General features: G+C 41.2%; 1 protein-coding gene across 2 annotated transcripts in view; it reads left to right on the forward strand.

The window, feature by feature from the left end:
* Positions 1-23,186, forward strand: part of MAML3 (mastermind like transcriptional coactivator 3) — a 390,381-nt gene that overhangs the window by 230,368 nt on the left and 136,827 nt on the right. For both annotated transcript variants that reach the window (XM_056563018.1, XM_056563011.1), the window contains exon 2: positions 15,423-16,937. In XM_056563018.1, coding sequence (XP_056418993.1) covers positions 15,423-16,937 — 1,515 coding nt within the window. The remainder of the gene's footprint in view (positions 1-15,422; positions 16,938-23,186) is intronic.

Below are 23,186 nucleotides of genomic sequence, written 5' to 3' on the forward strand. Positions count from 1 at the left end.
AGCATAGTGTTTTTGGAAACAGAAATCCCTTGGATTTTTGAGAGGGTATCTTTCGTATCCTTTAGGAACAAAGGTAGGGTACAGACAAAAGGTGATAAGATTTGATCCACATAACGACTGGATTCTCATGATTGTCCTCCAGGGACTTTAAGGCCTTCCATTCTGAATAGGTTAGATTTTGTGGTTTCGATTACATATGAGATTTAATACTCAGTAGGTCCTGAGTGACACGGAACACAAACGTGTCAATATTGCTATATTGAGAGATGAGGGGGGAGGGGGGGGTATTCTTAGTTTTCAGTTTTAATGTTGAAAATGGAAGTTCAGGTGACCTCACCCCTGTCTCATTCTCTTCTAGTAAACTGACAAGGTCATGAATTGTTGCACTTTCCCTTATATCAGCTGTGTTATCATTCCTAGATCTAGGGAATGGAACTTGTGTAAAGATAACTTGCAGGTGAAAAGATTATTATCTTTCACCCAATTAAATGTATCAAAGTGCGGAGTGGGGGAAACAGACAGACCCTTTCCTAACACTTTTGTCTGAAAATCATCTAAGGGAAAACTAGACAGATTTATGACCTGTAGTCTACCTTGGGGGACCGAATTAGTACAGATTACATCTGTCTCCTTAGGCCTAAAAAAGTAGTCTGTGTTGGAGGACCGCTCAAAGAAGGTGCGATGGCATATCTTGGTGTTAAGGGAGGTTGGCCCGATCGGTAAAAAATATCTCGGGATCTTGATTGTTGGCAGTTATGCCAATATTTGGGGGTATCGAAACAGCAGGTAAAGATTGTGAGGATGCATAAATAGAGGTAGTACCGGTTGAGTTGGAGGTTAAAGGTTGTATTACATTGTGTGTGGAAAAAATTTGATGCAGAGGATTTTGTACAGATGTAGTACATTGTGTATGCTGAGTGGACCCAGTCCTAGGGGTCGAGGACTTCCTCGGTCTTTTATACCGTTTAGGTCCCGCTTTCCGTTTTACACTTGATCTAGAAGTACTACTCTCTGCTCTCCTTTAAAGTGGAGACTTCTATAAGTATACTATAGTTTTCAGAGTTGGAAGCTGTTGCTAATATCAGGAACCATAAGTTTGACTATGTTCTTCTAGCCCTTGGTGTTTTGTGTGAGAAGTATTCTGATACTTGGATAGCAGTGTGTTGTGTAGTTGACCTTTATCCCTGGCCTGTGTGTTTAGGTCTTCTTCTTGTTCCTCTGCTTATTGTCTGAGTGGCCTCAGCATTGTTCAGTCAGAAGCTGGCTATCTGTTAAAGCTGTCACCATACAAAACTAGTCTGCTGCTTGGCCTGAGAGACTGGATTATTATTAGCTTATATTTTACGAGGTGTTGACATATTACACAGCTTTGCATTGGAAAGTTACATCAGGCCCAGCTGTACTTGAAGTTTGAGCCTAATTCCCCAATCACACATCCAGTATAAGCATGTACTTACACACAGATTGAGGCCAAATACATAGGAAACCAGATATATATTTTGTATATTTTGAAGCTGCCATAGAGCAGCAAGAATAGCATAATGTACTTGAATGAATTCTGGGTAGTTGATACCCAGATTGGAAAGGGAAAAAGACTTAAGAAATCAGGCTTTGCCTGTTACCCCAAACCTTGAGACTTTTTGTTGTAGTCATGATAGGAGTCCTTATGTGTTTAACTGCATGTATTAAAAATATTATATGCAAAGGGGGGAAATGGCTGTATGCAACTTCCAACTTGTGCGAATCCATAATCTGGCTCTAAAAAACATATATTGTACTCTACTGTATGCTCCTGAAGTCATATCTGTTTCTGCCAAATCAAAAAAGTTCCAAAAGTTGTGACCTGGTTCAGCAGACTTCACAATAAAAAATGTTGTCCCACCATTAGAACTTATCCCCTGTGTCCAGGCTAGGGGATAAGTAAATCATTGGACTGTCCAAATAACCCCTGGACATGTTAAAGGAGTAATCCAGTACAGAAAAACGTATCCCCTATCCTAAGGATAGGGGATGTTTCAGCCCGGCTCTCCGGCCAGAAAGCATGTTGGCCACCGCACAAAGCGGCGGCCCACACGGCCCCTCAATACAGCGCTATAGCAGAGCCGGCTCTCCCATAGAATTGTATTAAGGGGGCGTGTCAGCCGCTGCTTTGTGCGGTGGTCGACACGCCCCCCTCCCACGGACTGCAGGGGCCCCATACAGGAGATCGCGAGGTTCCCAGTGATCAGACCCCCCCCCCCCCCCCGAGATCTGAAACATATCCCCTATCCTTAGGAAAGTGGATACTTTTTCCTGCACTAGAGAACTCCTTTAAGTCCTCCAGAGTGTGACACACTCTTTGTAGCTACTCTCTACTGACCAATAAATAACCCCTTTATTAACTAAGAATTCCTTAATAGGACAATTGAACATTATTCTTCTAAACCCAAAAAATTAGGGATCAGGTAGAAGCTATGCTGTGCTATTGACAAGAAGATCCAGCTTGCATGGATGGAGATTCAAAAGATGCTTTTATTGAACAAACGGATGAAACTATGACACAGCACACACTGGTGACATCCAAGCATTTATGACATTTGTAATGCCCTTCATCCTATACCTAAGGACAGAAACGCATAGATGTCACCAGTGTGTGCTGTATCACGGTTTTATCTGTGTGTTTAAAAAAACAACAACTTTGAAATCTCTGTCCGTGCAAGCTGGACCTTTTCGTGGATTCCTCGACCTAGACCAGGCTTATTCCATGCTGTTTTAGGATTGGGGAAGTATATGGCTAAGCTGAATCTCTGCTATATCTGCGGAACCTATGCTGTGCTCTTTTGTACTAGAATTGACGGGCCCGTCTTTGTGGTAGAGATAAAATGCCTTGTAAGAGTTAATTTTGAAGGCTATGTAGAAGATCAGAGCTGTTGGTGCTGCCACAAGCCATCAGACAGTCATCTGACTATTGAGTGTGAAATCTCTGATGAGCGCTAAGAGAGAGCTTCTATTTTATTGCTGTGGTTAGAAATAGGAAACAGCCAGTGTTAAGATAAAGCACTTCTCATAGGTGCAGACTGTATCTCAAAAAGATTCACAGAGCTCTATATTGTCTCAGGTTCACCATAATTAAAGCAAAGAACATAAAGGTAACATGACAGAACAGATGCTTACCAATATTAACTGATGTCGCTTGTTATCAGGATTAATATTAAGAATGTTAAAGGGGTACTCCGGTGGAAAACAATGTTCTTAAAATCAACTGTTCCAGAAAGTTATACAGATTTGTAAATGACTGCTATTAAAAAAATCTTAATCCTACTTAGCAGCTGCTGTATGCTCCACAGGAAGTTGAGTTGTTCTTTTCAGCCGACCACAGTGCTCTCTGCTGCCACCACTGTCCAGAGCAGGAGAGGTTTGCTATGGGGATTTGCTGCTGCTCTGGACAGTTCCTGACATGGACAGAGGTGTCAGCAGAGAGCACTGTGGTCAGGCAGAAAAGAACAATACAACTTCCTGTGCAGCATACAGCAGATGATATGTACTGGAAGGGTTAAGATTTTTATATAGAAGTAACTTACAGATCTATTTAACTTTCTGGCACAGTTGATTTAACAAAAAAAAAAAATGTTTTCCAGCGTAGTACCCCTTTAATGTTTATATGTAAAACCAATGAAGAGCTGTAGACATTTGCATTTTTTTTCTTGAAGATGCAGATCTTGGAAGTGTTCTAAAAGTTTTGTCGGTAGACGCAGTTTTTACATATATTTTTGCATTCTGGTGTTTGTGATTTTTTTAAATCTTAAAGTGCCCAAAAAACAATCAAGACATGAACCCAACTTTATTCACCTCCCCTCCAAATTTACTCCATATTTAAAAATGTTCTTGATATTTATCAAACTGCCAAGATACTTTTAATACTGCTTGAATATAGAACTTTGAGGGTTGTCCTTCAAAAGCAGTGTCGGTTGTTAGTCATATCTATCGTTGTCTAACAACTGATTTTCATCTTACGAAAGTAAAGTACAGGTTAGATCTAAAGCAGAACTTGTGCCTGGTTTTACTGCCTTTATAATAGAGACATAAGTCTTCCTGGATTCACACATCACTAATATATAACATTGCACTGGCTCCTGCGTCAGTATTGATAAATCTGCTCCAATGATCTAACCATACTCAGCTGATGCTTTTTAGCTGCAGCTTTACAAAGGAAGGTCGGATCAAGGTCAGCTACTCGGCTGTTTTACAGTTGATCTGTACCAAATCAGATACAGACACTTAATCCTTGCTGGTGAAGCTCTTCCTGGCGGGAGAGAATTGGCACAACATTGCAGCTATAAACCTGTTTTTGCTCATATATAGTAAAATCTCCCTTAGCGGGGATACCTCTCAATTGCGGACATTTTTTTATTCCCCGGCAAAGTCCCATAAGACTTAATGTAATTGCACCCTCCGAATAGAGGACACTCCCAATAGTGGATGCAGTCACACCCAATAGGGGACAAAACACCCCCAATAGGTGACAACCAGGCTTATGTGTCGGTACACGGGGCCGCCGTCAGGGGGGTACAGCCAATACCCCAGCAAGGGGCCCGAAGCACAGAAGCAGAAGACCGCTATTTAAAGAGTGGTCTCCTGCTTCTGTACAAATGCTGGCTACATAATTTGCCCACTACCACCCCCCCTATGATCCCCCCTGTGCCACTTTATTCCCCCTGTGCCATCACCCCCCCCCCATTTATTACCCCCTGTGACACACAATTTCCCCTTGATCCCCCCAGTGCCATTTCATTCCCCTTTCATCCCCCCTATGCAAATTCATCACCCCCTCTTTACCACCCCCTGTGCTATTTCATCCCCCCTGTGCCAATTCTTTCCCCTTTATCCCACCTGTTCCATTTCATCCCCCCGTGCCATTTCAATCACCCTTTATCCCCCTGTGCCACTTTATTTCCCTGATGCCAAATCATCCCCCCTTCCCCTTGTGCCACATAACTTTTCCCCTTTCCTCCTCCCCCCTGTTATTCTTCTTACCTGGCCAGCAGGCTCAGGTGCAGGGGCTCTCAGGGGGTTTGATGTTCTCCTGATGTCCTCTGCTCTGCACTCACTTAGAGGCTATGAGCAGTGGCGGCTGCCAGCAGTGACAAGTGACACTGCTGACATCATCTGTGCTGCACTCACTGAGAGCAGCGGCTGCGAGCTCTGACGTGTGACATCAGGAGAACATCAAACCCGCTGAGAGCCCCTGCACCTGTGCCTGCTGGCCAGGTAAGAAGGACAACAGGGGGAGGAGGGAAGGGGAAAAGTGATGTGGCACAAGGGGTAAGGGGGGAAGATTTGGTACAGGGCACAGGGGGAATGAAATGGCACAGGGGGGAGAAATGGCACGGGGATAAAGGGGGAATAAAATGGTACATGGAGTGGTAAAGAGGGGGTGATGAATTTGCACAGAGGGTTATAAATGGGGAATGAAATTGCATAGGGGGGATCAAGGGGAATAAAGTGGCACAGGGGGTTCAAGGGGGATGTATGGAGGGATCAAGATGGGGAATAAAAGGGCATGGGGAATGAAATGGTACAGGGGAGGTGATTAAACGGCACTAGGAGATTCGGCACTAGGTTATTACAAGCTGGAGTGAGTACAGTACAGTACTTGATCATTTAGAAAGTTTTTTGAGCCTTTTTTCCCTATAGGGGACATCTCTCAATAGCGGAATTTTTTTTCCCTGTGACTGTCCGCAAGATTCTGCTGTATATATATTTATTTACATTAAAGCATAGCGTGCTTGACCCAAGTATCAGCTTGTGGCACATTGTCCAATTAAATGCAAAATGGTGCAAATTTACCACAGTGTGTTACATTTATAAAATGCAAATAGAAAATGGGGGACTGTCAGCATTTTTCCCCCTGTTTTTTTGTGACACTGCACTGAAGATATTCAAATGCTCTGCAGCGGAACTGGTGAATGCCGCCACATTTTCAGTTTGTACTTTTGGACTGTGTACACACTATGCTCTTGAAGCTGAGCACCACAGAAGAGCTTAAAGGAGTACTCCACTGAAAGACACATATGTTTTAATCAACTGGCTCCAGAAAGTTAAACAGATTTGTAAATTACTTCTATTTAAAAATCTCAATCCTTCAAGTACTTATCAGCTGCTCTCAGCTGCACAAGAAGTTTATTTTCTTTTTGAATTTCCTTTCTGTGTGACCACAGTGCTCTTTGCGGACACCTCTGTCCATTTTAAGAACTGTCCAGAGCAGGATAGGTTTGCTACGGGGATTTGCTCCTACTATGGACAGCTCCTAAAAGGAACATAGCACTGTGGTCAGATAGCAGATAGAAAAAAAATTCAAAAAGAAAAAGAACTGGAAGTACTGGAAGATTAAGATTTTTAAATAGAAGTAATTCACAAATCTGTTTAACTTTCTGGCACTAGTTGACAAAACATTTTTTCTAGAGGAGTACCCCTTTAAGCGTTATGCATGCTGCAAAAAATGGTAAATCACACATTAGAAGTGATAACAAGACAGTGTGAATATCTTTTTTCCCCTGCTGTACCGAACACTGTCTCTCTCTGTGATTTTACGGACCAAGCGTTTTTATCGTTTTTTCCTCCTAACATTTTAAAAATCATAACCCTTTCAATTTTGCACCTTAAAATACATATGATGGATTATTTTTTGCACCACCAATTCTACTTTGTAATGACGTCAGTCAGTTTACCCAAAAATCTACAACGAAACGAGAAAAGAAATCATTGTGTGACAAAATTGAAGAAAAAACACCATTTCGTAAATTTTTGGGGCTTCCGTTTCTACTCAGTACATTTTTCGGTAAAAATAACACCTTCTCTTTATTCTGCAGGTCTATATAATTAAAATGATACCCTACATATATAGGTTTAATTTTGTCGCACTTCTGGAAAAAATCATAACTACATGCACGAAAATTTATATGTATAAAATTGGCATCTTCTGACCCCTATTTTTATTTTTTTGCGTATGGGGCAGAAAGAGGGCTCATTTGTTTGTGCTGTGATCTCAAGTTTTTATCGGTAACATTTTGTTTTGATCGGACTTTTTGATCACTTTTTATTCATTTTTTTTATGGTATAAAAAGTTACCAAAAATACGCAATTTTGGACTTTGGAATTTTTTTTGCGTGTACGCCATTGACCATGTGGCTTAATAACAATATATTTTTATAGTTCGGACATTTATGCACGTAGCGATACCACTAATGTTTATTTTTATTTACACTGTTTGTTTTTTTTTTAAATGGGAAAAGGGGGTGATTCTAGTTTTTATTAGGGAAGGACTTATTATTATTATTATTATTATTATTAACTTTTTAAAAAACTTTTTTAATGCAGTGTTATAGCCCCCTCTAGGGGCTATAACACTGCATACACTGATTACAGGCACTGTTCAATGCATTGCTATAGGAATGCATTGATCAGTGTTTTCTGCACTTGATTGCTCAAGCCTGGATTTCAGGCTTGGAGCAATCCAACGCTGATCGGACAGCCGGGAAGAAGGTAAGACACCTCCCGCTGTCCTCTCAGCTGTTCGGAACACTGCAATCTCACCACGGCGGTCCCAAACAGCTCTGCTGAGTTAGCCGGTATGGATTTCTCCTGTTTTAGACTGGTTAATGCCGGACATCAGCCCAATCGGCGATGTCCGGTATTAGCCGCGGGTCCTGGTTGCTGATAGCAACCGGGACCCAGCAGTTATCAGAAGCCAGCCTCGGATGTAAATATACGTCCATGGTCATTAAGGGGTTCATGAGAGAAAAGTTTTTCCCAAAGAGTGAAATGTTATAGGCCATAGGAAGCTACCATGATCTAACCAACATATCATGCCCACCAGACATGGGCACAGTGGCACACACAATTCATAAGTCTTACTAGAAAAATTGAATTAACCATTCATTTTTTTTTAACAACATGTTCATGGACATCATTGTCAAGGATAGTTTAATAAAAACATGGATTATCCTTGGAAATTGAGTGCACACTTCAGACCAGTAAGGTCACCTCAGACCAACTATAGCTGGGGTACTGAAAGTGCATGTAAGAGAAGGGGAAAAGTAACTTCTGTGTTTCCCATCTTCACTAGGGACCATCTGGGTGTACAGACTATAAACCTGTTTCTGAATGTAAGCTGTAGAGATATTTGCTTTCAGCAGCTATTACATGCTAGCCTTGAAGGAATGTGCAATCTGTTGTTATGAAGAAATATTGTAACTATTCGTCACTGGTATTTGTTGCAATACATTTCTAAGACATGTTTATAGCACAGCACTTAAAGGGGTACTCCAGAGGGGAAAAAAATCAAATCAACTGGGGCCAGAAAGTTATACATATTTGTAAATTTCATCTGTTAAAAAATCCTTCCAGTACTTATCAGCTGGTGTATGCTCCAGAGAAAGTTGTGTAGTTCTTTCTAGTCTGAACTCAGTGATGTCTGCTGCCACCTTTGTCCATGTCAGGAACTAATCAGAGCAGGGGAGATTCACTATGGGCATTTGCTCTTGCTCCGGCCACGTTACAGGGATACAAGGATATTTTATGTCTCTTTTATTTCTGTATTTGGAAAGTCTAAAAGTACTACTGTTATTAAAATGTACTTTTGTCCTGTCACACTGTCAGATACAAAAACTTTTTATATGTTGTACATCTTGGCAAAACATTAAAGGGGTATTCCAGGATTTTTTTTTATTTGACTAAGCTACAAGGGCTGTAAAGTTAGAGTAGTTCATAATATAGTGTCTGTACCTGTGTGTAACGGTTTTCTCACAATTCTTCTGTGATTTTCACCCCAATATTTATTTATAACAGCATACAAAATTACTGTTGTCTCAGATTTTTCCCAGGTTGCAATGCGGCCGAGACCTGACTCACTAGTCAGCTGATGACAGGGAGCCTTTCTGCTTCAATGGGTGGAGGGATGAACTGCAACTAATGCAACAGCTGTAGGCACCATGATTGAAAACCACAGGTCTTTTGAATGGATGCAGCTCATTTATGTTTTCAAAGAAAACTGAAACAGCTATTAAGCTAGCCACAATGTTATGGTGGACTCACAACATAGCCATTTAGCCTAAAGACAAGCGCAGATCCTTCCTAAGCATGTCCATTACTGTCTGCTAGGTACATTCTAAAATCACCTTATGGTGGATAACCCCCTAACCTTTCTAATAAACTTCATAAGAACATTTTATTTCCTTTTTATAAAAATCATGGCTTATAAATAATATCATGGCTTTGTCCAAGCTGTAGCACATGCATGGACAAAGTACAGTAAGTGAGGATGGGCTAGTACTCCTCTGTACTCTCTCCTGTCTGATAGAACTCCTCTGTGCTCTGTCTGATAGCACTCCTCTGTGTTCTCTCCTGTCTGATAGCACTTTTCTGTGCGCTCTCCTGTCTGATAGCACTCCTCTGTGCTCTCTCCTGTCTGATAGGACTCTTCTGTGCTCTCTCCTGTCTGATAGCACTCCTCTGTGCTCTCTCCTGTCTGATAGGGCTCCTCTGTGCTCTCTCCTGTCTGATAGGCCTCTCCTATGCTCTCTCCTGTCTGATAGCACTCCTCTGTGCTCTCTCCTGTCTGATAGGACTCCTCTGTGCTTTCTCCTGTCTGATAGGACTCCTCTGGGCTCTCTCCTGTCTGATAGTGAGAGTAAATTGGAAGAAAGGCACTGCTCAGGGTTGTTCGCAATAAGACGGATGCAGGCTGGCAAAGGTAAATAAATATTTTATTGGGTAATGCGGACAACGCGTTTCGGCACTCAAGGGTGCCTTCCTCAGGTCCAATTTGGCAGTACACTTTACTGAACAACCCTTAGCAGCGCCTATAAGACTGCCTTTTTTCCAATTTACTCTCACATTTCCAAGCTGGTACCATATTGGGAACCCAGAATCGGTCCGAGTGCAGTAGCTCTACTTTTATCCACCCAAGTGTACCTTGATTACCACGACCTGCAACAGCCGTGGAATCAAAACTTCATCACCCCATAGGTGAGTATATCACTTAGGTGCGGTGGAGGGGACTCACCGAGTCGATATATACGCTACAAGAGAGCGCCCCCTGTCTCTTTTTAATCTCTCCTATCCTGTCTGATAGGACTCCTCTGTGCTCTCTCCTGTCTGATAGGACTCCTCTGTGCTCTCTCCTGTCTGATAGGACTCCTCTGTGCTCTCTCCTATCTGACAGGACTCCTATGTGCTCTCTCCTGTCTGATAGTACTCCACTGTGCTCTCTCCTCTCTGATAGGACTCCTCCGTGCTCTCTCCTGTCTGATAGGACTCCTCTGTGCTCTCTCCTGTCTGATAGCACTCCCCTGTGCTCTCTCCTGTCTGATAGGTCTCCCCTGTGCTCTCTCCTGTCTGAAAGTACTCCTACGTGCTCTCTCCTGTCTGATAGCACTCCTCTGTGCTCTCTCCTGTCTGATAGCACTCCTCTGGGCTCTCTCCTGTCTGATAGCACTCCTCAGTGCTCTCTCCTGTCTGATAACACTCCTCTGTGCTCTCTCCTGTCTGATAGCACTCCTCTGTGCTCTTTCCTGTCTGATAGGACTCCTCTGTGCTCTATCCTGTCTGATAGGACTCCTCTGTGCTCTGTACTGTCCTATCATTTTTCTTACCATATTTTTCTCGTGCATGCTTCATCTCAAATTTTTAGTTTTCCCTGAGCTAATTGGTGGAGGCTAGTCTCTGTAATGAATTCCATATACTGAACACACAAAAGAGGATATCGTTTTCGTCTATAACTTTATTGTATACTTTAAGAAGTAGCATCAGCATAAGAAGCCATTATAGAGCACAAGTGAGCAGTCTAAGCTGTGATTCAAGCTATAGGGAGAGATCCAGTACTTACAGATAGATTGTGTAGTCTCTTTGTAGTTTCTCTATTTGCCTCTGCTTTGTGAACTTACACCCTCTCCCATCTCATTCTTCACCCCTCCCCTCTCTTTAGACCTTGATAGAAAGCATGTATCTGATCCCTCATTAAGCCTGCTAGTCTGTCTCGTAAACACAGGATGGAATTGAGAAAAGGTATTTGGGGGGGGGGGGGGGGACTATATATAGAAAAATAAATAAGCACAATTATTTACTAATAAGATATAGTATGAAGCTTTTTATATTTGCTTGTACAATTGATTTAGTTTTGTTGACATGGTTGGGATCATTTAAATATGGAGCTGATCAATGTTTAACAATACAGCTTTCTATCCTGCTCTTCTTGGTTTGTGACCTACAGCTACATTCACAGCAAGACAAATGAGAGGCAAATACAAAGAAAAATCGTTGGTAGGACCTGCTGTTTTTTACCAGGCTAATTCAACAATGTAATGTACATGAATGCAGCTCAACTGTCCCCTGATGTCTGCTGTCGTGGAAACAAGAATTGGGCATGGTGTATTTTACCCTGCCTAATTCTTCCTTCTCTGTGGAGATAGTCAGCACCAATGGTATCCGGCAGCTGCTTATCCTAATTTCCTCATTGCAGTAAATACGCATTTTCACCTAATCCAAATAAGTGTGTTTCTAAAGGATTCTGATTTGGCTGTAATATATCTGAAGGGTATGGACACCTTTACTCTACATGACATGCTAAATTAACATAACTACTGCATTAATAGTAGGATAGTATAATATCGTAAGCAGTAGTATAGTGCTGATCAGAAATGTGTGAATGTGTGAATTTATGCATTAGGAAAAGAATACTTTCCAAAGAAAGACCCTTCCAGGCCATGTCCAGTAAAAGTGTGTAGATCAGCTTCCATGTGTAACATTCATATGTCCTTCAACTGTTCGAGGAGGAGCACATTTTCCATGTGACTACATCGTCCATTTATTGAAAGGCAACAAATATTAAATGACTGCATTATCATGAAGCTTTATACTTGTGCAGAGGAAACCATGACACCTGTATGAAAATATTGCTTGTCATGGCCGCACCAGCCCTTCATTTGACATAGCGTATCTTCTACCTGCCTCAGACCTGCTAGCCTTGTGCTCACGCATTGTAGGTGGTGCTGGCAGTGAATAGGTTATCGGAGCCCAGCGAAGAGAGATCGTGATAGGCAAAGACTGTTACCATAACAACAGCACCTTGGCTTAATCTCTTTGGAGAAATGAATTGCTGCTGGTGGTTTAGAGCAGAGCTACTCCTCCAGGCACATAAAACCTCGAGTACCCCTTGTGTTTATGCAAAGGCTGCTGCATTTCTAAATGTAACGCTTCATTTCAAGCTCTTATTTAACAGTTTCACAGATCATTTCTCAAAGGCTCTTGTTGTTGTTCTCTGGTTTTGTTTTTTAATTTGGATTATTATTAAAATGAAATGGCAAAAAATAGACATCTATGAGATTTAGATATCAGATAGATATTATATAGAGAGGTTTAGATTTTAAAATAGTGCTGTGTTACATATATATGAGTGATCAATTTGCACCATTTAAACTGGACAGTTATTCTTACAGAAGCTCTGAAAAAATGGTTACATATAAATGTTTCTTTAGAAGCTTTATTTGTGTGCTAGGGTAAGGTGTTAAGGAAGTACGCCCCAATGTAGTTGGATCCCATCAAAACAGGGACTGCTCTGACTGATCATAAATATTATTATATATAGATCAGCACTAGGGTATTGGCCCCGCAGGTAGTCAGTCATATTGAGTAGCTAGCAAGTGAGTTTATTGTAGGGTGGTGATAGTACAACAGGGAATAGGTTCCTGTGCGGGACCGTCCTTATTAGGACGCCCACCCCGCCTAGGGGTAGGCTATCTAGGGGTAGCATAGTATTTAACAGGCTCCCTACCAACCCCCTCCTGTTGTCCCACCCTGAGACCCCTCCCGAATCATGGGGAAAGGGACAGAATCAGCTAGGCTTGTACTACTTGGTTAAAGAATATCTAATATCTGAGTACAGTTAATGTGCTGAATTTTTATATCTGTATTTGGAGCAGAATCTTCATTTATTTACACTTATTGCACATGTGGTGGATTTCTGTCCAGTTTTTGGAGGACAGTTTTAGTTGTACCTATTAAATGTTAAGTTTTAGTCTACATTTTCAGATCATCCCATCAAAACAGGGATGTTGAGGTATACTTTCATATGCTGCAGCGGACCCGATTGACTACAGTGGCCCAAAAATAGTCATCTAATGACTATGTACAGGGCTCTTCCTGCTTGTATACATTTCATTTTCTGTAGTCAAAAGTGCTCTTTGCAGATCTATTGAGTACAGTAAAATAAACGTACCAGCGAGAAGTGGCCCAAATATTGTCAGTATCTGACTATGTTAAAGCCTTTGAAGTAAAATGGGCCCACTACATGGCATAACCAATATACTGTACTTCAGTATCTTTGTTATGACAGGATCTAATGTATAGCTGGGGTGCTCTGCATTAAAGGGGTACTCAGGTGCTTACACATCTTATCCCCTATCCAAAGGATAGCTATCAAGCCCCCTCCCGTAGGCTTGCATTGAGGGGTGGAGCGTGACGTCACACGGGGGTGTGACATCACACGCCGCCGGCCCTGCGGTCGACCGTAATCAGACCCGGAGCGAACACACTCCGGGGACTGATTACAAACGGGGTGCTGTGTGCATGATCATGGGGGTCCCCAGCTGCGGGACTCACGCGATCAGGCATCTTATCCCCTATCCTTTAGATAGGGGATAAAATGTGTAAGCACCGGAGTACCCCTTTAATGCAGTGTGAATCCAGCCAAGGGCCTCATTCACACATTATTAGTCCTTTTCCGTCAAGTCCCTATTGCACTTTGGTGACCATAAAAGCTTTATATCCTGCATTATTCTATCCCTTCTAAAAAGCTTAATCTTGATGAATTCATTATGTCAGTGGGATTCATATAGATCCATTTGGATCTAGTATAAACTGGATGTATTATAGAACCTTGTTAACACTTGGGAGTACCAAACATGTATCTTTCCAGCTGCCTGTGATGGTGTCCCTAGTGCTATGGGGTTAAGTTTTCATAACATTACAACCACTGTTAACAATTAATGTAATCGGAGAGTCTTATCAATGCAGTAGTGCACCTATACTACTGTTGGGTACATGAAACATACAGTATGTTTGTGTTGAATAAAGTAATTTGAAGTAAATTTAAGTTAGTTTTTTTAGTAAATTTATACCTGCCATTCTTCAGTACAGGGTGCCACATATAAAGGAAAAGGCATTTCATTCAGCTCACCCCAGACACCTGAAGAAAGGTGTTGGGCTGCACCTGTGTGTGCACCATGTTCAATGAAACAGCAAAATAGAAAAGCCAGCGCAATGTAAAATGTTCTTACAGAAACTCTTTTTATTGTGCAGCTCTTGCAGGATACATAAAAACAGGGAAATGCAAGTAACGCATTTCAGGCTTACTCTACACCTTTAGTTGTGAGGGAGCCACATATGAAGCAGACTGCACTGCTTCACAATGTTTTTTGTTAGGCATAATGTGTCCTTTTTTATAGTAGGCTGGTGTATGTTTTTAGTAATTAGCTGACCATTTCCATGTCCCCTTTTTTTTCTTTGACGATACAAACTGCTGTACACATATACAGCAAGTGCTAAGAATAATTTAAAATTCCAGCACAGACCACAGCTGCTGTGGGACATGGCTGTGATGTCAGTGCTGTAGATGTGTGCAGTCTTTGATCTGCTGTAAGCAAGAAGCCTCACCTTGCTTAGGTCCCTTAGCGCCTTGGTGTTTCAGGCCCCGACAAGAGACAGTGTCAGTTGTGCTGATTTTACATGCCTGCGTGGATCAGCCACACCGTCTGTGATGGCACTCTGGTCTAAGTCAGGAGAAGTCTTTGATATTAGGAACAGCTATAGGTGTGTCTTGAAAACACTTCAAACATTAAAGAGGTATGACAAAGGCAAATGCCATTGATGGGTTTTGTTTGTACAGCTTCACTGTGTGTAGGATGCACACCTCAGGGTTATCTGTTAATGGGCATCTTTTAGGAGGTTTTTTTTCATCAGTTGCTTTCTGCAGATGTAAATAATCCATTTGGATGCCATCGGATCATAGGCATGTTGTGACAGATACAGTATATATAGATAATCTAGTGTTGACTTCTTTTTTTTTTTTACTACATTTTTTGATTCTTTACCATTACATTTTCTTCTTTAAAAATAAACGCATTGTTTGGGCTGGTAGTAATGGTAATATTTTAAAAAGTGTGAATAGGAATTTGTAACTTGATATCATACTTAAACACTCATGTTAATTAAAAAAAAAATTGTAATTTCTTTTGTCTCACATTGGCTTTATATACATCTTTATACTGTGAAAGATTCTTAGACCCAAGGAAACTAATTAGATTTACAACATATTGAGATGTACACTGCTTTTTCAAAAATTACAATTTCTAAATTCTTATATACTTATTTATATTTTGTCTTCTTAGCTTCAAGAGGCTGTGCAGAAGAAGTTGGAAGGTGCCCGTTCACCACTTAATGGAGAGCAGCAGAATGGCATCTGTGATGGGAGGTTTTCACCCTCTGCTAAACGGCGAAGGAAAGAGATGCCAGGCATGGATGCACTTAATAATTTGTCAAGTATACCACTGCCTTCTGTATCCCCTCTTCACCAGCTTGATATGAAGCCACATCTACCTGTTACAAATAACGTAACACATGCAGGAGGATTAGAAGACATAAATAAGAATGGAGGCCAGCAGGATGTAAAGCTAGCAGTAAATGGTTCTAATCCTAGTGAACTGGAGGAAAGTTTCAATATCCTCAATAAGGAAATGAAGCAAGAACCCCTAGATGATGTTTCAGTCATCGACACATCTGATACTTCCCTCTCCAACCAAAATAAACTTTTTTCTGACATAAATCTGAATGATCAAGAATGGCAGGAATTGATTGACGAGCTTGCTAATACTGTTCCTGAAGATGACATACAGGACTTGTTTAATGAAGACTTTGAGGATAAGAAGGAGTTAGACTTTTCCAGACCTACAGCTCAAACACCCCTTACTCAAGAAAGTGCCAGTGTAAAGAGTGATCCATCCCACTCTCCATTTCCTCATGTCTCTATGGGCTCTCCGCAAGTTCGTCCGTCCTCCTCTGGTCCTTCTTTTTCTAATGTATCATCTGTTTCCAGCATCCCATCAGTTTCCAGTGCTCCATCTACATTAATGCTAGCTGGATCACCATCAAGTTGTGTTGTCCAATCTCCACAGACTCCTAATCCACCTCACACACCTGGTCAGACCTCAACAAGACCTGGCAATGGATATGTCATGACTCCAACTTCAAGTTCTGGAAGTGGTTCTGTGAACCTCCCAAGTGCTGACTTGTCTCCAGCTGAGCAGTTGAAACAAATGGCAGCTCAACAACAGCAACGAGCAAAAATCATACAACAAAAGCAACAACACCAACAACAGCAGCAACAACCACCACCACCACCACCACATATAAACCAGCCTTCAAGTTGGTCACCTGTGGGACCTCCATCTAGCCCATACGGTGGAGCCTTTGGTACTGAAAAGCCAAATAGTCCGATGATGTATCCCCAAGCTTTCAACAACCAAAATTCTATTGTACCTCCAATGGCAAATAATCCCCCCAAAACCACAATGAACAACTACCTCCCTCAAAGCCACATGAACATGATAAACCAGCAGACAAGCAATTTGAATTCAAGCTCAATCAGTAAAACTCAAAACATGCTCAATTACGGTAATACTAAACCGCTTTCACACTTTAGTACGGATATGAATCAAAGAATGACTCCTCCAATTGCCAACCAAAACAAGAATGCTATGTTACCATACATGCAACAGCAGCAGCAACCTCCAATGCCGCCTCAGATAAGTCATTTAAGTGAGGAACAGAAGCGGATAATTATAATGAAGCAGAAAGGACTTATGAATCAACAGATGGCTTATGGATCTCTTCCAGGTCATGGCCAGGTAGGAGCACAAATACTGCTAATACAGAATTTCTATTTGTCATATTATATTATCTCATAGCATACCTTGCCCTCACTGGGTTTATGATGTTGAGAAGCTGTGATGGAGATAATCAAAACTGCCTGCACCAAGGAACTGGTGCAATTTGTGAAAAAAATTGCTTACATGGCATTTTCAATGTGTTTTAGACTCTTTCTAGACAATTATTCAGCATGTTGCTGAAAGGGGTATAGCTTAAGTAGACAAAAAATGTACCACTTTTTGGTGCATGTTTTTGCTGTAAAAGTAAGTTAGCCAAAAAAATCAAAGGTCAGAACTTAGGCAGTCTAGAGACACACCAGAGTTTTATTAGCTGTGCCATTTTGCATGGTACAACCTTGTTTGGTTGGTTGGTTTCTGGGCAGTTTATTTGCCCCCCCCCCCCCCTCTTTAATACAATATATAGAGATTTGTGTGAAGAAGCTATCTGCCTATTACTGATGACCAGGTTGATACAGCCAAGGTTTGCCTTGTAAAGTTAGTCTGTGGATTTGTTCCAGAAAACACCAAATGCAGTTTTTTGGGGTGTGGGTGAGTTTTTGAAACAAAGACATACGGTATATGGAAAGGAATGCTGCTACTTGCTATTGAAAGGAAGTCTGCATTTCCAATGGTAAGAATACTATATACTGACACTGTAGTTAATGTACAGGACACTTAGAGAAAAGTGGTATCCTGTGACTTCTAGAATGCACCCACATAAAAAACCATGATCAGGTCCGCATATAGTCAGAATATCTTCCCTGGTTTTGTGCACTACATAGTTTCTTTTTCGCAGACTGACAGGTCCTCCTGTATGTGAAGGTCCTTGGTAAGAAAATCCCATTTCTTTCTCTGCAGTGTAAATAAGTGGTGAAGAAGATGAGAGCGGACAGAGATAAGGGAACCTGATATTGTTTTTTTATCAAATGGGCAGTGATAGTGAGTAACCCCAGGTCACACAAGAGGTTGTCAACAATTTATCTTCTTTAAAACTGTAGCTGTGTGCTTAGATTTTTAAACCAGGAGGAAACATAGCCCTAAGAAAGATGCATTATTGTCTTGCTATCCTTACCAGGGAATAATCAGATTACCTATTTGTTAGTGGCCTTTATAGCATATATACACGTGTACGGTATCACACTAATTTCATGGGCTCCACAAACAACACTGTCTTGCTTTTCAACACAGATAATATTTGCCAGGTCCAAAACTTTTTGAAAAAAAAAAAGTACCTACATTTATGCCAAGTGACTAAGAACCCCTTATGTCCCTGAACCCTTATGTGTACTATGTGCATTGTTTCCCAACTTAAGAATTGTAAAGAGGGTCCACTGAATTATTCGCATTAGGTAGTGGCTCAAACCTACACGCAATCCCTGTCTGTACTATGTATGTCTTTCTCATCAGGCCCTTCACCCTGTCTGCGCTAACAGTTCATAGACAAATACACACCGCTGAGTGAAGCAATGTGTAGTGCACACATAGTAATATCTCTAGCTCTGGGCACATGGGTGAAAATTACCCAGTGGAGCAATAAAGCATCAGATAATATGTCTGGAGCATGTAATGTAGTGCTATAAGGCTTCCTGTTGCAACCAGAAGTGATTTGCCCCACAGCACTCGGGAATCAGTTTGGGTAGATCACTTAGAGCTATTCCTGGGATACTGTGGCAGACGACACCATGTTGATGATTCCTTGCAACTGTTCTTAGATCAGGTGGCTGAGAGGAGTAAGCCTATATAAAAAGAAAGTACCTTCTGCAAAAGGATAGATATCCTGGGACAGTACCCGATATCCTGGACTATCTCACTGGATTCAGGACAGTTAAGGGGTGTGCTTGTGTGCTGCTATTCATGCTTGCTACATCTCCTGGATTCAGTTTCTTATAAAAAAAAAAATACTACAAAGCTGTGTTTAATTGGTGCCTTTAGGGTCTCCCTTGAAAAATAGTTCCACAATGTAATGAACTACAGTAGTCTTTATTTATTTGCATGGATGCACAGAAAAATGGTTGTAAACCCAGAAAATGACACAGTAGGCTTGATGTTTGCAGAACAGGCACAGTTTTTGACATTGCCGAACTCAAATCTGAAATTCTCATGTGAATCTTCAACATGGCTGCAACCATAATGGCAACAACCATGTGATAATCAACTGTTCCATTACGAGTCGGGTTGCGCCTGGAGAGGCTGTTATTTTTCCCCTGCTTTGGTGTACCTTTAGACACTTTACATCACCTGTTGGCCTAACACCAGCAGGAAAACTCCTTTAATTACATATGATTACACAGTCTTTTCTGTATTGGCTCTGAGAGTGAGTGCTTCTGACAAGCTCTTGGTACTTTACACCGACATTTAGGATATATAGTATTAGACAAGATACATTGTAATATATTTTGCTACAGAAGGGACATTTTCTCTATCTATAAGCCCTCTTTTTTTCCTACCTCCTGCACTGATCGCTTGCTCATCGTCCACTACTAAAATCAGTCTTCAAAGATGGATTTTCAGCGTCACTGAAGGACCAGGTTACAGCTACTAATATAAATCTATGAAAAGGGGAGGAGGTGGAGAGAAAACTGCAGATTGCGGTTGGTGTGCAGAACACAGATACTGCTGCCTCTACTAAAGTCCTGGTCACATGTTGGCATCAGGGCATCTGAGGCTACAAAATCCTTACCACAGGTTCTCTTTAGACAGCATGATTGTGCATATATAGAAAGGCCTGCATTTGCTGGCAGGAAAAGTGTAAAGTGTTGTATTCAGATGTTACAGTTATGTTCTTGGGTTGACTCTTCTACAAAGTGCACCCAGAAGGTCTAACAAGGCATTATTAATGTAAATTATTCTTGTCACTGCTAAACAAAAAATCATTTTAGCTGAGGGTTGACATCAAGAAGCTGTGAGTTCACATCAGCATTGTAATGAGTGTCCCCACGCAAATACTAACATTATTTACATATTTCTGAATTACTCATGTAAGGGAAAGATAATGGCCAAATATATGCCAGTGAGGGGTTTATGATCTTCCCTCAGCTCATGCCAGATCTTTTATAATGTAAGCTTCGGTTCACCTTCAGCCCACCAAGGGTACACTTTCTGATCAGTGTCTTACAAAAATACACTGGATACAATGACCAGATATTCCACATTTTTACATAGTTACATAGTTCATAAGGTTTAAAAAAAAAAAAAAAAAAAAAAAGACCATAGTCCATCTAGTTCAACCTATATTCCTATTGTACCCCTACTGAGTTTATCCAGACTGCAACTAACCCTTATGAGGCTGGTGACAATTGCCCCCTAATATGGGGAAAATCCCTGGATAAACACTAGTATACCCCTTTTAAACTCTTTATTTTTTATTTTTTGCATTCACCATGACTACTTCCTCTGGCAGAGAGTTCCATAGTCTTACTGCTCTTACGGTAAAGAACCCTCATCTGTGCTCGTGTAGAAACCTTCTTTCCTCCAAGGAAGCCCCTTGTTACAGATACAGTCCTGGGTATAAATAGACCATGGGAAAGATCTCAGTTCTGCCCCCTGATATACTTATACATAGTTATTAGGTCAGCCCTAAGTTTCCAATTTTCTAAATAACCCTAAGTTTGATAACTTTTCTGGGTACTTTAGTCCTAACCTTCCCCTTCTTACCATGGTTGCCCATCTTTGAACCCTCTCCAACTCCACTATATCTTTCTTGTACACTGGTGCCCAGTACTGTACACAGTATTCTATGTGTGGTCTGACTAGTGGTTTGTACAGTGGTAGAATTATTTCCTTGTCGTGGGAATCTATGCCCCTATTGCTGCACCCCATGATTTTATTTGCCTTGGCTGCAGCTTCTGGACACTGGTTGCTACAGGTAAATTTACTGTAAACTAAAACTCCTACAGTTATGGCCGTAAATGTTGGCACCCCTGAATTTTTTCAAGAAAATTAAGTATTTCTCACAGAAAAGGATTGCAGTAACACATGTTTGGCTATACACATGTTTATTCCCTTTGTGTGCATTGGGACTAAACCAAAAAAGGGAGGAAATAAAGCAAATTGGACATAATGTCACTCAAAAAATGGACTGGCCAAAATTATTGTCACCCTTAACATAATATTTGGTTGCACACCCTTTGGAAAAAATAACTGAAATCGGTCGCTTCCTATAACCATCAATAAGCTTCTTACACCTCTCAGCTGGAATGTTGGACCACTTTTACTTTGCAAACGGCTCCAGGTCTCTCTTATTGGAAGGGCGCCTTTTCCCAACAGCAATTTTAAGATCTCTTCACAGGTGTTCAATGGGATTTAGATCTGGACTCATTGCTGGCCACTTCAGAAATCTCCAGAGCTCTGTTGCCATCCATTTCTGGGTGCTTTTTGACGTATGTTTGGGGTCATTGTCCTGCTGGAAGACCCAAGATCTTGGATGCAAACCCAGCTTTCTGACACTGTGCTGTACAGTGCGACCCAAAATCCATTGGTAATCCTCAGATTTCATGATGCCTTGCACACATTCAAGGCACCCAGTGCCAGAGGCAGCAAAACAACCCCAAAACATCATTGAACCTCCACCATATTTCACTGTAGGTACTGTGTTCTTTTCTTTGTAGGCCTCATTCCATTTTCAGTAAACAGTAGAATGATGTGCTTTACCAAAAAGCTCTATCTTGGTCTCATCTGTCCACAAGACATTATCCCAGAAGGATTTTGGCTTACTCAAGTTCATTTTGGCAAAATGTAGTCTTGCTTTTTTATGTCTCTGTGTCAGCAGTGGGGTCCTCCTGGGTCTCCTGCCATAGTGTTTCATTTCATTTAAATGTCGACAGATAGTTGATGCTGACACTGATGCCCCCTGAGCCTGCAGGACAGCTTGAATATCTTTGGAACTTGTTTGGGGCTGCTTATCCACCATTCGAACTATCCTGCATTTACACCTTTCATCAATTTTTCTCTTCCGTTTCTCTACAGTGCCATGGGTTGCAAACTTCTTGATAATGTTGCGCACTGTGGACAAAGTCAAATCTAGATCTCTAGAGATGGACTTGTAACCTTGAGATTGTTGATATTTTTCACAATTTTGGTTCTCAAGTCCTCAGACAGTTCTCTTCTCCTCTTTCTGTTGTCCATGCTTAGTGTGGCACACACGATGAAAAGACTAAGTGAACTTCTCTCCTTTTTATCTGCTTTCAGGTGTGATTTTTATATTGCCCACACCTGTTACTTGCCCCTGGTGATTTTAAAGGAGCATATCATACTTGAAACAATCTTATTTTTCCACAATTTTGAAAGGGTGCTAATAATTTTGTCCAGCCCATTTTTGGAGTTTGATGTGTTTTCCCATTTAATACATATTCCCAGTCTGGATTTTTCCTCCCCATGTGCATAACCTTACATTTATCAGCCTTGAACCTCATGTGCCACTTCTCAGGCTAAGCCTCCAACCTATCCAGAGCCATTTGTAACAGTGCACTCTCCTCTATTTTGTTAATTATTTTGCAGAGCTTAGTATCATCTGCAAAGATGAATAAATCTATTAAAAAGAATATATTTTTTGTAACCTAGCATAATATATCTGGACCATTATTGCAAAATAACACCAGAAGACACATTAAAATCACACATTGTTTGCTGAGGTACTTCTAGATTAACTTAAACCACTCAGCTATATCTAGACATGTCAAAAGTTTAGATTGGTCGGGGTCTCTGCACTGAGACCCCAATCAATCTCAACTTTAATGTCTGAGTGACACGACAAAAGTTTTTGTAAATGACAATAATGTGGACATATCTGCTGCTGCTAACTCTGTTTCAGTTACTTTGGGTGGGAGAGAGCCCCTTTCAAGTAATTCACAATTCACAAGCATTTATTAATTTTTTTCTTAGAATAGCATTGTGCCATTCCATTGTTATTCCTCCTTGAAATATATGTGTAAATTGAGAACTGGATTTTACCATTCCCCTTATTAAAAGTGTTACTTGGCCCTACAAAATTTATGTCTGTGGGCTGAGGCAGCCATAAAAATAACAGGAAGGTATACTCTGCCACATCTCCCCGCCACATTCATCCTAACAGCACCCAGTTCAGGCTTAGCAGCACTTCCTGCTTTTGTCTCAACATTCAGGAAGTGCCAGCTTAGCCAACCACTGGCTGAGGTGGGCCACTGTTATGTCGGAAGGGCAACTCAGCAGGGTCCGGGCACAGTTAAGGCAGAAGCAGCAGGGTATTGGGGG

Source organism: Hyla sarda, chromosome 1 (assembly GCF_029499605.1).
Source record: "Hyla sarda isolate aHylSar1 chromosome 1, aHylSar1.hap1, whole genome shotgun sequence".
In the NCBI taxonomy this organism is placed as follows: Eukaryota; Metazoa; Chordata; class Amphibia; order Anura; family Hylidae; genus Hyla; species Hyla sarda.